We start from the raw sequence: 16592 nt of genomic DNA, 5'->3' as shown, positions 1-16592 counted from the left end.
AGTAGAGGTCCTCCCTCTCCATCTTTCTCTCTCTCCCTCTCTGCCAGCCTCGTTCTCTCTCTCCCAGTCTATGCCTTTGTGGCAAGGGCTGAGGAGCTCTCCACTGCCACACACTAGAGCTTTATGGACAGCCTCAGTGCACAACCAAAGAGAAAGCTATGAAACCCAGAGAAAAGGCCTAGGATTCCTCCTCTGAGTTATTTTCCTCAAGTATGGCCACAGTGAGGACAGGCTGACCAGCACGGATACCACGTTAGAGCCATGCTTCTGCGTTGGTGGAGCCCGCCTCCATGTGAACCAGGCTTCTGAGAATGGAGGCCACATTCCAAATACTGCCCTACTGAGAACAATGGTTCCAAAGACCAGCAAAGAGACTGCTTCCCTCCAACATGGTGTATGGCCCAGTGGTGCCATGACCCCGAGTGGGGGAATACAACAGCCGCTTCTCCTTCCTCTGAACATGTGTTTCCTGTCGCCCTCCTCTAACCTAGAGCCTGTTCTCCATCCCTTCTGGGTTGGATGTGGAGATCTCTGCTATGAATTTCTTAGGCTACCAAGGCCCCAGACAGACTTCCTCTTCCATAGACTCTACTAACCTAACAGTAGGTTAAGATAGGAGACAAGTGATCCTAGAACTCATAGGGATGGTGGTCTTCAGGGTACATAGGCTGGGATAATGGCTGCTGTGGTGTTTGGCTCACAAAAACCAACCAACCAACCAACAAAAAAGCGCTGGCATTATTATCAGATGAGCTCTGTGGCTAAGTGCTCAGGAAGCCCTCATCTGACTTTAGTTAGGGATCACAACCTGGCTATTGTGATCACTCCTTGCCTAGTGGACTCAGGTGCGTAAGACCATGGAATTTATGCAAAAACAGATGATTCAGGCTGTCTCCCAGGCTGTGTTTTCTTCCCAATTTCATCCTGTTACTGCTTGCTAGAATCCTGGCAATGCTCTGCCCAGGCAGTGGTTTTTTGGTCACACAGAAGGCTTTCAATAGTACTGCTTCAGTCCACAAAATGCCAGTTCCCTCTTTAGCCCATGCATTCCCATGTTCCTTTGAAACCACTCCTATCCCAGACCATGAAAACATACTGCTCCTGGAGAGAGGCTTTCCTCCTCACTCCTCAAAGATGTCAGCTTTGGATGCCTGTTCATGTCCAGGGGAGGGCACCTGGTGGGGAGCCGCAATATCCACTGGGGTATACTATTGGACCTCAAGACCTTCCACCAGCAGAAGTGCAGTTGGCTTTGTGCACGAACCCAACACACCTGTTGGAGTGTTCTTGGGGGTCAGAGACTACTCTTTGTTGCTAAGAGTTGACCTGAGTCCACATCCTGACCCTTGCTCTCTGCCATCTGATTGTCTCACTTACTCTGACGGCGAGAGATGATTTGGCCCAGCTCATAATCCTCTGGATTCTCCTCAGTAAGGAAGTGTAGGTCGAGGGCGCTGCGGATGACAACAGGAGCCCTATCCTGGCAGGTCACCTGGAGCAGCATGGGAGACAGGCCTTCAGGCCTTCAGGAAATGGGCCTTGAAGTGACTACTCAAGGACAGTGGGCAGGGGCATTCTGGAGGCACCTCCACTCTAAATACAAGGGCAACATCCATGACCCTACTACCTGAGGCTGACCTCCTGCTCATCGTGTGGGCTCTTCCCATAGGCTACTAGCCCAATCCTTGTACATAGGACTTCCTGGGCCTGCCATTGCTCTTTGTGGAGCTGCACTCCTCTCGGAGTGAAAGGACCCCACTACCTGCATACAGATGCAATCTCATCCCACAAGTTGGGAGGAATGGGACAATAGCCTCCAAGATCCCAGGTATGCCCGAGGATGCAGGCGGCATTGGGAATGGCCTAGGCACGAAACCTAGAGGCTTTGGTCTGGATTGCCAGGGCCAAAAACAGACCCAGGAACATGACCACACACAGGAGTGCTGAAAGATAGCCACGAGAGCTCCTGGCCTCCAGAGGCTCAGTGCTGGCTGGGATGTAGGAGGGCACCTCATCCGGCAAGGGTGGTCATTGGGTTACCTGGACATTTAGTGTGCTTGCTCCACATCCATATCGACTCTGCAGAGAGACTCTCTCAGCTCCTTGTTCAAGGAACATGGAGAACCTCACACTGCTGTCCTCCTCCATAGACGTCAGCATCCCATACAAGGGAACCTGCAACCTAGTTCCTGTCCTATTCTCATCTGTCACCCATACCTGTCCCTGCCCTTCTGGACTGCATGCTGCCACCTGACACACAGACTCCCTCAGACATGGCAGTGGACAAGCTGCTGCACTCGCTCATCTCAGCTCCAGCCCTTCACACTGACCTCTCCCTTCTTGATTCCCATCTATCCTCCTGATCATCCAGAAGCTCCAAATTCAAGAGGGCATGAGTAGTCCATGGTATTGGACCAGTGTCTGCTCCCCATCCAGGTGTAAGTACCACGGGACACCCCTGCTCCCAGGCTTACCAGAACACTCTTGGCCATCTCTGGACTTTGTGTTTCTAAGTGGACACGAATTAAGCAGGTGTCTCCCACCTGCTTGTGGGAAAGCGGCCTGGAGGACTTGCAGGTTGATTCTGAGAACTGTGGGGGATGGAACATCAGCAAACCCAGAAACAGAAAGCCACCCCAGACTGTCAGTTGGCTCTATGGGCTTCCAGCAAATATGTCCAGGTGCTGAGGCTTCTTATTTCCTCAGGTCGGAGTGGAATGGCAGCACATGCACAGCTTGAATAAGGTAGGTGTTTACCTCCTTTCCCTTGACCTGGGGGCGTTTCCTCACGATGAAATATTGTATTCCCAGATTCATGGACAGACACACGAGTGCGTGGTCAGAGACCTTGATTTCTGCAGAGCGAAGTGGAGAGAATTGTTAGGTGGCACTCAAGGATTATACCACAAAACACCCACAACCCCTGAGAGTCTCCGCCAGGCCCATCACACTTTGGTATTTTGGGGCCAAGGCCCACTTTCTCTTGGCTGTCAGTTATCCTGAGCCCACTGTGGATCATGTCTCCCCACTGTCTGATTGTCCTACTTACTCTCATCCTCAGACATCATATACAGCAGCTCAAAGTTGTCCACATCCTCATGCTGCAACAAATTTTGGTCCAAGGCCCTGCGGATGAGGCTTGTCACCGTCTCCTGAAAGGTCACCTGGATCAGGGTGGGACAAATGTCATCAGAGAATGGCTTTTAGAAGAGCTACCCAGAAGACTGTGGTCAAACATTCAGGAGAAATCTCAGCTACATATACAAGGGCACAATCTTGTTATCCTGCTACCTGAGTGTGTCCTCCATATACCACCTGGGTTCTTGCAATGTGCTACTAGAACAATCCTGGTACAAATATCTGCCTGTACCTGCCATCTCCCCTCCCCCTGGGGAGCCACATTCCACTCATGTCAAAGGACCAAACTGCCTATGCACAGACACACTCTCATCTCACTGAGATGAGAGCAATGGGCCAGGGATCTGCGCACCAAGTGTGATCTGGGATGCAGGCTGCCTTTGTGGGTGGAAGAGGCAGATGCACTGAAAATTTGGGTCCTGACTGCCACGACACAAAACAGACTCAGATACAAGAGTGTGCACTTGAGTGCTTCATGATAGCTTTGAGAGGCCCTGGCCTCTGGAAGCTCGGTGCGGGTCTGGTTGTAATGATGTACTTGACTCAGCACTGGCAGTCACTGAACATGTCTCCTCTGCAGCTGGACACCTGCAGCATTAGCGTGTCTACTGCACATCCATAGAAATTCTGCCAAGAACCCCTTTAGCTCCGTATTTACATACATGCAAAGCCTAACATTCCGAAGCTTTGGCATGACCCCCCAGGTGATCCCGACCCCAAATTCCTACACCTAGTCATGCTAAGGAGGTTCTCTTCCCTGCCACCAGGAACACATCCCCTCCTACACATGTGACAAGTCACTGCCACCTCCTCTGCTCCAACTTCACTCATTGAGAATACCAAGTTCTAGGCACTGCAGCCTGCACCCTGGACATATCTCTGCCTTCATCTGTCCACAGCACTTCCGTCTGCACTTCTGGCCTGCAAAACCCACAATACACAGGCCCACTCACCACGGAAGCTGGGCATGCTGATGCTCTCCCTCCTCAGGTCAAGCCCTTAAGACGGACCTCTCTCTTCTTTATTTCCCACCATAGCCCTGGGGTTGGCTGTGTCTCCTGCCTTCCACTGTGTGGACACCCAGGAGGCAGCCCTGCTGTCGGGCTTACCGGGATGCGCTTTGTCTCCCTCAGGCTCTGTCCCTCTAGGAGGACGTGAACAACGCGGCTGTCTTCCACCTGCTCGCTGGAGTGAAGCAGTGAGGAGCTGCTACTGGTGACTTTTCTCATGCAGCACTCATTGCTTTGGGTGGCCTGGGGCAATGATCCTGCAGCCACTGCAGAGCTGCTGCTCACAGCTGCTGGGGTCCTGGATGCCACTGCCACAGAAGGTTCCAAGAACTGTGGGGGATGACAACATCAGCAAAGCCCAGCAACTGCACCCCACCCAGCCTGGCAGTTGGCTCTGTGGGCATTCTACAACATCCATCCAGAACCTGAGGTTCTTGTCCCCTTGGAGGATGTGGAGTGGCACCAGGAGTAAAGAGTGAAGAAGGTGGCTGTTTACCTCCTTTGGTTTGACCTTCAACGACTTGCTGGCATCTGTTTCCCTAAGAAGAAAGTCATAATGCACTCCTCCAATCAGGCCGTGATATACTGTCGCATCAGCAGGGACCCTCAGCTCTGGAAAGGCAGGGGCAGAGGCGTGGTAGGTGACACTCAAGGAATACACTACCCAACATCCCCCACAACTGAGAGCCTCTGCCAGCTCAGGTCTCACACACAGACCTGAGAGCCCCCGAATCCAGCTTCTGTTCCACCAAAGACTCCCCACTGATTAATCCCTGAGGACCCTCTATGCACAGGAGGTCCACTACAGGAACACCTTTCAAGGAAATAGCCCCTTGTACCCCAGTACCTCTTAGTTCACGTTGGACCCATCAAAGAGAAACAGCTAGACTTTGTATCTGGATTGGTCCCCAAAGACTCATGTGTTGAAGGTTTTCTCCCCACTGCAGCAATGATCACAGGTGGGTTTGTGGAAAAGCACTTGATGGTGGGTGCCTCCACCTTGACAGTGGACTCATCTACTCATACAGGGCTACACTAATTGGAGGGGTATGGTTTGGAGGTGTGTTGAGGTACTTAGGTACTCACCCCGGTCCGCCTGGCTCTCAGGCTCTGCCTGGCTTGATCTGCCATCTTCAACCTGGGCCAGCAGGTGGTGTGCTTGGTGCTCCAGGTTAAAGCCACTCAGGAGGAGCCACATGTACGGCAGCAGCTGCTGCAGACTCAGAGAGCCTGGAGGCTGATGGGAAGCCTCGGAGTAGAAGTTCACCCAGGTCCCCAGGAAGGAAGATGAGGCACTGTGGGGAGGCAGGTGTGGAGTCAGCAAAACCCTGGCCTTGCCTTCGCCACGGCCTCCAGAGCAAACCTCTGACCCTACCCTCCTGAACCGTCCCTGGTTCTGAACACACCAGTCCACCTCAGGCAAGACACAGTGGCTGTACAGGCAGGGTCAGGACAGGTCGCTACAGGCAAAGAACCTTCAACGAAGGAGCGCTAGATCCATGGTTTGACCAGCTCTCCCCTCCTCTGGGCAGGCCTGACACTCTTCTTCCTCTTGGCTACATGCTCTCCAACCTGGAATGCACCTTCTGGGAGTGTCTGTCCTCCTGCCCACTCTTCTCTGGGCTCAAGAGACACCTCCGCCCCTGGCGTGGGCTGCAATGCTACCTCATTCTCTGTGAGCTCACTGAGTCCCCCTGAGTAGCGGTGGACCTCTCTTCTCCCATGAGTGCAGACCACATCTCTGTGGCCCTGGGGGAGGACAGGGAGGTGTGGTGTGGGGGGATCCATTATCCCAGGGCCTTCCCCAGAGGACCCTGACTCCACCTACAACTCCCCGCCTTACCCCTCCTACTGTTGAAGCCCCACACCTTACACTGCAGGCAGAACACAGAATTGGGGAGAGCAGTCTTTCCTCAGCCTTCCCAAGTCAAATCACCTTGCAGGTCCCTATTCTGGAAACAGGAGCCCACCCTCTTGACCCCAAGCCCATTTCATGTTGAAGTTGGTCCAAGGGTCCACCATAGTCACTGAACAGGACAGCGTGCAGTTATGCCTCATGGAGTCAGGGATGCAGTCCCATGTAGGATTTGTACTCATGGCACCTGCGGTTTAGGCTGACCCCATGAAAAGGGACACAATGGCAATCATTTGCACCCCATTTTTCACTGAATTATGAAACGTGACTGGAAACGTGTCTTCACACAGTGGGTGCTTTCTCCATGTTCACCAGTGAATGAGCCCAAACTGCTGATTCCCACATATCTCTGGGTGTGGGAGCTGCCATGTCCAAAGCCCCTGTCCAGCTATGTCCCAGCTAGGACGCTCTGTCCCACTATGGAAACTAACATGTCTTTATTAACCCAAAAGTGCTTTTCCCAAGGCCCGAGTTTTGAGACGCCTCTGGTACAGTTCTACGTTCTTCACAAAGCCAACATCACACCAGAAAGACCACCTGGCCTCACTGAGTCCACCTGGGAATGAGCTCAGTGCACACCATTGAGCTGTGGTGCCCAGTGTGTGGGGACTGCTCCACGGACCTCTGTGGATCAGCTGGAGTCAGGATGGTTTCTCTGCCTGAGAGGGGAAGTTCACTGCCCTTGCAAGGCTGTGGCAGGCACCTCCAGGACTCGTACCATTCGGGGCTGACATTCCACTATGAGTGTGGTCCTCTATCTCATTAGGTATCACAAACCTTTGGGTCCCTGAGAGGCACATGGCAGCCCCAAGACAGAGGCATGAGGGGGCTACACACTTGGGCTTGGTGGTCTGGTGCTTACCTTGGGAACAAGAGATCCAGCACCTGCTGGGTGGGGATGAAATCCCAGGAGATTAACCCCATGTTGCTGCTGAACTGTAGGTTCCTCCCACAAATGACAGGCAGGAGCTCATTCCTAAGCTGGTCCTGCCTGTAAGGTTCAAGGCTCTGAACCCTGAAGGGCTCCTCTGTGTTCTGATCATTTTCACCCTGGGTTGGGACCAAGAATGGTGGGTTCAAAATGGAAATGGTGACAAACAGAAAAATGACTTGTGCCAATACACTAGAGTCAAAGCACAATGGGACAGTTCCCATCAGTACACACACGCACACACACACACACACACACACACACAGAGTCAGAATAGGAGTCCTGGGCCATTCATCAGGGATCAGACTAGAGGGCCTGCTGGGCTCACCTGCCCTGTGCTACTCACTGTTACTCTTGAGCTCCTCTGCGACAATCGCCAGAACCTCTGGCGTCTAAGATGAAGCCTCACCCAGTGTATCCACAAAAGGGCTAGTTGGCCCCCCTGAGATTCCTGGGAGCCTGAGGCTCGGCATTGTCTGCAACCACAGGAGAACATCCTTCTCCCTCCAGTGGCTCCAACCAAGTGAGCTCGGATGGCTTGGTCAGTGAAGTGGGTTCCTGGATACCAGGGTTCCATGTTCTGTTTGATCCATTGTCAAGGCAATGATGTCATTTCCTGTGCCCAGTACCACCTGCTTCCTCTGCCTCAACGCCTCAGTGTGTGGGGTTGGTTTGTTTTGAGGGACTGGGGATGGAACCCAGGGCCTTGCCTGCATTAGGCAGGTGCTGTGCCCCAGAGCTACACCCCAGCCTTCCTCACTGTGATTGCTCCCTTTTACAGTGCACCCACCACTGTGTTGCTGTCCACCACAAGGACTTAACTACAGTCTTGCTCTTAAGTGTCCCCAAAGGTCATGTGTTAATGGTTTGTTCCATGTCCCATGGTACTACTAGGAGGTGGTAGAACCTTTAAGAAGTAGGGACTAGTGCTTGACCTTCAAGTCACTGGGCATGTGCCCTCAGAGGGGATTGTGGGACCCAAGTCTCTTCCTCAGCCTCTCTTTTTGGCTTCCTGACTGTGAGGAGAGCACTTTCTGATCTTGGACTGAAACTTCTAAATGAACCAAAATAAAGCTTGTCTCCTTACAAGTTGACTATTTCAGGTATTTGTTATATGACTAACATAAGCTGACTGTATAAGCCTTCACCAGAGCCAAACCAATGCCAGCAGCCATGAATTTGACCCTCCAGCAATGTGAACCAAATAAACCTGTTTTCCTTATAATGTATCCAGCCTCAGATATTTATTCTGTTATGGCAATGAGAAATAGACTAATAATGAAGCTGTTATTTGCAATTCATGAATTGGGCAGGCTTCATTTTATAGGATAGAATAAGCACTCCTACCAGGCAATGGTAGAACAGTAGGTTTTATAAACTGTGGGTTTTCAAAACCAAATAGTAGAGGGAAAAAAAGGTGATCAGTTAGTGTCAGATTATTTCAGGTTACCATTGTTGTTGTTAATGGTTAAAGCATAGAGTCTTTCTTGTTAGATTGACTTGGGTAAACTGGAATTTCCTGTTTTTTTTTTTTTTTTTTTTTTTTAAATCTAGTCTGTTTGAGATCTTTTTCCTTTAAGTTTTTTTTTTTTTTTTTTTTTTTTGAAAATCTGGTCTGTTTGAGATCTTTTTCCAGATGTATAATGTGGCATTTAACATGAGTGAATTCATATTGGTTTGGTTTGGTTTGGTCTGGTGCTACCTCCCAGTAGCACCATAGGACATGGAACAAACCCTTAACACATGACTTTTGGGGACACTTAAGAGCTAGACTGTAGTTAAGTCCTTGTGGTGGACAACAACACAGTGGTGGGAGCACATGTAAAAGGGAGCAATCACAGTGAGGCAGGCTAGGGTGTAGCTCTGGGGTACAGAAAGCGGGTGGGGGTGCTAAAATGGAAAACGAAATACCAGCAAACAGCAAGAGGGATGGCTACTATCCTGAAAACTACGGGAGCATCAGGGCTCACTGGTATTTGGAGGCCTCTCTGTAGTCCCAAGAGGGAGGGGCATAGTGGTAGCCCCTGGGAACAGTGGAGGAAGCAGGCCTGGCTGGGAGGGTCAGGGACTTGAACAGAAGCAGCACTCTGCCTTTGTTCTAGGCTTCACCCAAAACAAGATTTGCCTCTGTCTAGATGCTGAGAACTGGTCCCTGGAGCACCTTGGAGCACAGATCACCTTGGGGCATCCTCTTTGGCAGCCACCTTCAGCAGGAAAGGGCACAGGCTGGTCTCAGCAGTAGCCCAGACTGGAAGGCAGAGGAATGCTGGAGAGCCTTGAGAGTGTCAGGTAGGCTGGCCAGCGGGGACCAGCTGCTCCTGGCCTGTGCCCCATCTGGGGACACTCCGAAGCCCCTCAACTTCTACTCAGAGGACCTTTTCTAAGCCTTTGTGTCACTTCTTCCTTTTCAACACCACATGCTCAGGGACTCTCATTACTTTTCCAATCCCACTTGATATGGAAAAGGCTTTAAATACACTTTAATGAGGCATAATAGCAATCATATGCATACAGTAGGGGGTTATTGATTTTCTTGTGTAAAATATTAACGTGTCTTTCAGGGCTATTTATGGATGTCTAGAACACAGCATATGGTATCTACCGATGTACCAACCACAGAAAGATCTATTTTTCTTTCTGGGAAAATGTCAAGTATTTACCACTAGCACTAGTCATTTGTTTTCTTTTTTTACTGCATCTCCAGACACTAAATAATAATAGATAAAGGCTGGCCATGTAAATGCATCAACTATTTCCATTTTTCAGAATTCTGTCTGGTCTTCATGTCCACAGAGACATATCCTTACATTAGCAATCACACCCACCTGGTTTTTGGTGGTGTAATTAAAGTACTGCACTCAATTGTTCTTTCCAATTTTGCCTCTGATGAAATATAAATGTGAAAGTGTTTGACATATAATTTCCCAAATGTTTCTCTGTTGATTGTAGGAATATACATTATTGACAGATATGTGCAAGGTCAGAATAAGCAATGTTCTCTCTGGTTTCAGAGGGAGCATCACCATCAGGAGGCATCCAGGAGTGGAGGCCACATAAGACACCAAGCTTCTTCCCATAACATCAGTCAATATATGCACTTACTCTGTAGGCACATAAGCCAATCGAGTAGTGCTTCCAAAAGTATGTGGCCCATACAACACTAGGTGTCAAAACCCTTTTCCCCCAGTCACACAGGTAGACCACATTACATCTAGAGAGATAACAATTGTTCCTCCTCAACTTATGATGGAGTTATATCCATGTACCTCCATGGCTAAGTATGAAATATCCTAAGTCCAAAATACATTCAGTCCACTGGCCTACTGAGCTTCCTAGCTTAGCAACGCAGCACACTGTAGAGTGTTAGTTGCTTCACCTCATGACTAAGGGGCTGACTGTAAGCTGTGGCTTGCTGCTGCTGCTGCCCAGCAAAACAAGAGAGGATCATACCACACATCACCAGTCCAGGAAAAGACCCAAATCCAAAAATTAACTATGGTTTTTACTGGAGGCAGTAAAAATTTCACAAGTTAGATCATCAAAAACTGGGGACCATCTGTCCAGGCCAAAGGAGCATGGGATGAGCAGAGGGTAATGGAGAGTGATGTCTAGGTCTAGTCCTTAAGTTCTCCATCTGAGACCACCCATTTTTTCTCTCCTTTCCCCGATAATTCAGAATCCACATATCCCAGAGGGTGTGGCTATAAGAGAGGGGAGGCCCATTCATCTCTCACAGACTCTGATGAGAATATCAAATAAATTGTGATTGTGTCAGGTGGTTGAGATTTTCCTAAGACAGCCATCCTTTCTCGTCAATCAAGCAAGAACTAGTTGAAAAACTATCAAGTCCTTATTGGAATAGTTTCAAGGTGAAATATTTTGTGCAGCTTTAGTTTAAACATGTTTATTTATTACAGAACTTTTCAGAGAACTTATTATAATATCTATTTGTGAATCTTCGAGAGCAATGTGGAAGACTCAAATTTGACCTAAGGCCTTTGTTCTTTCATGGAAAGAAAATTCCAAGGAATGCAGGAGAAGGAAATGCTTTATCAAAGGCTTGAAGAATGCTCAAACTCTTCTGAAAGTTCAAATAGGAAAAGGTGTCAGCACTTTGCTCCATAGTATATCATTGGTATTTCTGAGACAATGCTCAGAGACATTGCCATTATTGCTGTCTTGAAGGAAAAAAAGTGTAGTTACAGCAATAAACTGTTCTTGAATGCAATAAGTAGGAAGCCATTAGCCTGAGATTGTGTCCATACTTGAGTTCCTACTTAATGGACCCCAACCTAACTTGACCTGGATACCTTACTTGTTTCTTTTCTTTTTTTTTTTTTTTTAATGAGAGATAGATAGGAGAGAGAGAGAGAGAGAGAGAGAGAGAATTTTAATATTTATTTTCTAGTTTTTGGCGGCCACAACATCTTTGTTGGTATGTGGTGCTGAGGATCGAACCTGAGCCGCACGCATGCCAGGCGAGCGCGCCACCACCGGAGCCACATCCCCAGCCCCCCTTACTTGTTTCTTTCTTTCTTCTTCTTTTTTTTTTTGCAACAAATAACGATTTTAGCCAATCACAAACACCCAAGATTCAGCCAATGGAGGCAGCTAACTGATCACATTATTCCCCTCAAGTGGCAAATGCCCAGGCATTAGCCAATCAGGTGATGTCCTACTCAGTCTGCTCTGCACTCAGCCTATGGAAGCTCACTGCTCACACTGCCAGGCAGAGCATTCTAGCCTCTCTTGTTCTGAGTGCTTCCTGGCTCACGAATCATTCTTGGCTCAAATAAATTCTGATAAATTTACTTTGTCTAAAGTTGTTCTTTTAACACATGTGTAATAGTATTTTCAAAGCTTTCAAGGGCCTCACATGGACCAGACCAAGGAAAGGGTCAGGCCACTGGCTAACTGGGCCATAAGCTCTATGTGGCCCTAAAACATTGGAAGCACAAGCAGTCATAGAATGAAATAGAAAAACTGGACTTTGTCAGCATTTGAAATGTTTATGATTCAAAGGACACTGTCAAAAAAGTGAAAAGACAAACCAGGCATGGGAGGAAATATTTGCTAATAAGGGACTAGTATCCAGAATATAAAGAGTACTTTTACAACTCAGAAATATGACCCCAAATCTTCATCCTCCAAAGATATACATGTGACAATAAGAACAGGAAAATATTCTCAAGGCATTAGTCACTAGGAAAATGCAAATCAAACCTACTATGAGATACACTTTGTACCCACGAGGATTTCTATATTAAAAAATATGGACAGTAGCAAAGTGAACAAGATATGAAGAAATTGGAACTCTCATACATCACTATGTAAAATGCAAATTGAGGTAGCTCCTTTGGAAAGAGTTATCAGTTTTTCAAAAAGCAAAACATAGAATTACCTTAAGACTCAGCAATTCTACTCCTAGGTACCAAGAGAAATGAAAGCATGTCTACACAAAAACTTGTATAGAAACATTCCCAACATAATTATTCAGAATAACTAAAAAGTGGAAACAGCCCAAATGTCCATCAACTGATGAGGGAATAAAATGTGAAAAAAGCAAAACAATGAAACATTACTTGGCAATAAAAAGGAACGAAGTGTTGATTGTGCTGCAACATGGATAAATCTTAGAAACATGCCAAGTGAAAGAAACCAGATACAAATGAAAGGAAGCCACATTGGTTATGTTTCCATTTATATGAAATTTTCAGGATCAGCAAATCTATAGAAACAGAAATAAATTAACGGTTGCCAGAGGCTGAGGAAGGGGTGAGTGGGGAGTGGCTGCTAATGGGTTCAGGGCTTCTTTGGTGGGAAGATCAAAGTGTTCTGGAAATAGAGCCAAGTGTGCTGGCTCATGCTTAAGATCCCAGCAACTCAGGAAGCTGCAGGATTCAGAAGGATCACAAGTTCAAGGTCAGCCTGGGCAACTTAGGGGAAGCCTGTTTCAAAAAATAAAAAGGGATAGAAGTATACCTCGGTTTTAGAGAACTTCTGGGTTCAATCCCCAGCACCACCTCCCCCACCATCACAGATTCCAGAATTAGAAGGAAATGGTGATTTGACAACTTTATGAATGTACCAAAAACATTGACTTGTACATTTTTAAAAGGGTGATTTCTATGATATAAGAATTATGTCTTGATGATGCTAATTTTTAAAAAAAATCATTAGAATATATGGGAAGTAGGTTGTCCTAACACCAGCATCCACACAAGAATCTTCAAACAACTGGCAAAATGTCCTCAAAGGGAAAAAAATCAACAAATGTACCATTCCTCAACAATACTAGTGTTACCACTGAACAGTCTTCCTCTATGCATTCAAGCAAGTGTTCTGAGCAACCTCGGACACACCCCTGAGTCTGAGACCAACCAGCTGACAGTCCCCCAAAGATAATGTTAGACAAAGAATTGCCTGGGTTAGCGCTAATAATAGAGATGAGTGATTTATTTTATTATGTAAACTGTAAACTCTTGAGTATTTTTGACAGGAAATTGCCAAATTCAGAAACTAACAGAAGAAAACTGAAAAACGAGAACTTCAGAAAAATAGGGAGGTATTTGTCATATGCAAACCAGAAGAAAGAACATGTAGATATGTTTTGAGCATATCCTTGGAAGTGTATGCCATGTACACTGTCCAGCAACAAATGGCAGAAAAATGGTGACATGAAAGAAAAAGTTAAATGTCTGGGGGGATGTAGCTTAGTGGTAGAGCACATGCTTAGCATTCACAAGGACCTGGTTCATGTATACACACACACACATACACACACACACAAACACACACTCAAAACCTCCCTTAAAACATTCAAATGGCCAGTCATGATGGCACACTCCTCTAATCCCAGCTACTTGGGAGACTGAGGCAAGAGGATAGCAAGTTCAAGGTCAGTCTTGACAACTTAGCAAAACCCTGTTACAAAAAAGAAAAAAAGACTGGAGATGAAGTTCAGTGTAGAGCCCCTCTGATAAAACACACACACACACACACAAAAAAAAATTTTTTTTGAAAAAATTGTGAATGTTGTCAAATAGGTCCTGACAATATCTAATGGAGCCACATGCTCATGGAAAAGGGCAATAATGAAGAAGTTCACCATCCTGCTGTCTTCTGAAATCCCCCCAACTTTTGTGTCCTGGAAAAAAGGCTAACTGATTATATCCCCCCTTCCTGAGTGACTTAGATGAGACTTATTGCCCAATTTTCTCCCAGTGCTGCGGGCCTTATGGTTGGCTCTTGGTCTACCTGCTTCAATAAACAATGGTCCTCTTCCTTTACCTTGAGGAGTTCCTCATCCACGAATGTTCTTTCTCTTGCAACATTTTGAATAATCAGCTCCTTAATTTCCAGTGAATTTTTATTTCAGAGGCATATAATAACTCCTTTATTTTTAATGTACAGAAAGAGGTATACAGTTTTTATTAGCAGACAATCTGTTCTTTCTACCCCAACTAAGAAAATGCTGAAAAAATATTTAAAGAATGTCAGTTTGAAGGGGTGCCAAATAATTCACCAGCCACCAGGGCCCACAGTTAGAGCTGTCTTGACCAGCTGTCTCAGACAAGGACTGTGGAGCTGTTTTTTGTTGTTGTTTTTTTGGTTTTTTGGTACCAGGGGTTGAACCTAGGGGTGCTTAACCACTGTGCCACATCCCCAGCCCTTTTTTATATTTTATTTAGAGACAGGGTCTCTCTTTGTTGCTCAGAGTCCCACTAAATTGCTGAGGCTGGCTCTGAACTCATGATCCACCTGCCTCGGCCTCCCAAACTGCTGGATTACAGGAGTGCACTACCACATCCAGCTGGAACTGACTCCTTTGAAGGAAAAATCACCCTCTTTTTAAAATCATTTTTTAGTCATATATGAATATAATATTTTTATTTTGTTTATTTATTTTTATGTGGTACGGAGGATGGAACCCAGTGCCTCACATGTGTGAGGCAAGCTCTCTGCCACTGAGCCACAACCCTGGCCTTGGAAAATTTACTCTCTTATGGTGACAAATCAGGATTTTTTTTTCAGGCAAAACCTCTCCAAATGAAGAATAAATTAATTTCTAGAGTTATAGTTCCTATTCCAATGCCTAGGATCAGGTTTCCATTCCCAGAGGTCTCCACATGTCGAGTACCTAGCTTTGTCTAGTTTCTTTTCTAAATGTATTAAGAGGGGGAAATTTATGTATAGAACTAGTTTCATGCCACATTATCAGATTTGTCACATTATTGCTACATCTTATTTCTAACTTCATTTTATGACATGATCATTATATACACATTACTATTCTTTGATCTAACAAATTGTAGATGGCAAATAAAATGAAAATACTCTACAATGATCACAATTTAACAGCACATTGAACTTTCTCAGCAGGGACATTTTGAATAGATGCACTCTTACTTGCTAATGGAGTACATCATTCAATCATTTGGATATTTCCATCAATTCCTGGATACCTTAGTAATCTAGGGGAAGCTCAGGGGCTCAACTATCAGGATTTGCTAGAATCATCTTATATCCCCCATCCTGAACCATGGGGTTTTCAGGAATACAAAAGTGGACAATATTGCCCATATATGGGAATTTCTTCTATTACCTGTCTGCAGGGGATCCAAATTGGTCCTGGCCTGGGACAAAGTGATTGAGAGATGGGTTGCTTCATGGAAGAATCTGGAAAGTCAGGGCTAAGAAAAAGGTGTGATCATTTTGGGCATTGCCTGGGATCCCTGCTGTTCGTAGGTACAGAACAATTTCAGGCCAGTGAAATAACACCCTTCTATTGGCCAGAGTAGAAAGTATATTATTGCCACAGCCTGCAGGTGGATGTTCCTGCTTTGTTGGTGCTTTGGTGACAGGAAAGCCAAATCCTCTACCATCTAGTAATTACAAGCTTGTCCTGGTGTGTATTGTCACCTCGTAGCAGAAGGAAAAAAAAAAAAAAACCTGCCCAATGACTCTCCTATAAGTAATAGGAATAAGAGATTGTGTGGTATTACAGGAAGATATCTGAGTGGGAGAGGTAAGCTATAGTCCTCAACTGTCACTTCAGGGCTGGGAGATGCTGGACAAGTCATTTCCCTTCTTTGAGACTGTTTTTCTTCATCTATAAAATAAAGGGACCAACCAGGTGTGGTGATACATACTTGTAATGTCAGCAATGGGGAGGCTGAGGCAAGAGGATCACACGTTCAAAGTCAGCCTCGGCAACTTAGCAAAAACCTGTCTCAAAATAAAAAATAAAAAGGACTGGGGATGTAATTCAGTGGTAAAGGCTCTGACTTCAATCCACAGTATCAAATATATAAATAAAGGGAACAGATCAAATTTACCCCTTTTAAAATCTTTTGTTCCTCAATTTCTTTGAAAGGATACAAAAAGTTTGATAATAACCTAACAGGGTTATTTCTAATACAGTAGTCCCCCCCTTATCTTGGGGGACACATTACAATCCACACACCCCCATGATGCTTGAAACTACAGGTAGAACAACCTGTTCTATACATACTATCAGTTTGTATACATGTATTCATACCTATGATAAAGTTTAATTTGTATTCATACCTATGATAAAGTTTGTGAATTAGCCACA

At 46.2% G+C, this 16592-nt stretch overlaps 1 protein-coding gene across 1 annotated transcript in view; it reads right to left on the bottom strand.

Moving 5' to 3' along the window:
- Positions 1 to 2363: 2363 nt before the first annotated feature.
- The window catches only part of LOC113175660 (fibulin-7), a 48971-nt gene continuing 34742 nt past the window's right edge, over positions 2364 to 16592 (bottom strand). Inside the window, 6 exon segments of the mRNA XM_077794277.1 lie at positions 2364 to 2591; positions 2758 to 2855; positions 3050 to 3164; positions 4248 to 4478; positions 4645 to 4760; positions 5235 to 5443. Coding sequence (XP_077650403.1) covers positions 2364 to 2591; positions 2758 to 2855; positions 3050 to 3164; positions 4248 to 4478; positions 4645 to 4760; positions 5235 to 5443 — 997 coding nt within the window.

Source organism: Urocitellus parryii, assembly GCF_045843805.1.
Source record: "Urocitellus parryii isolate mUroPar1 chromosome 12 unlocalized genomic scaffold, mUroPar1.hap1 SUPER_12_unloc_1, whole genome shotgun sequence".
Taxonomy (NCBI): Eukaryota; Metazoa; Chordata; class Mammalia; order Rodentia; family Sciuridae; genus Urocitellus; species Urocitellus parryii.
The sequence above is the reverse complement of the archived record's forward strand: the minus strand, read 5'-3'. Positions and strand labels throughout refer to the sequence as shown.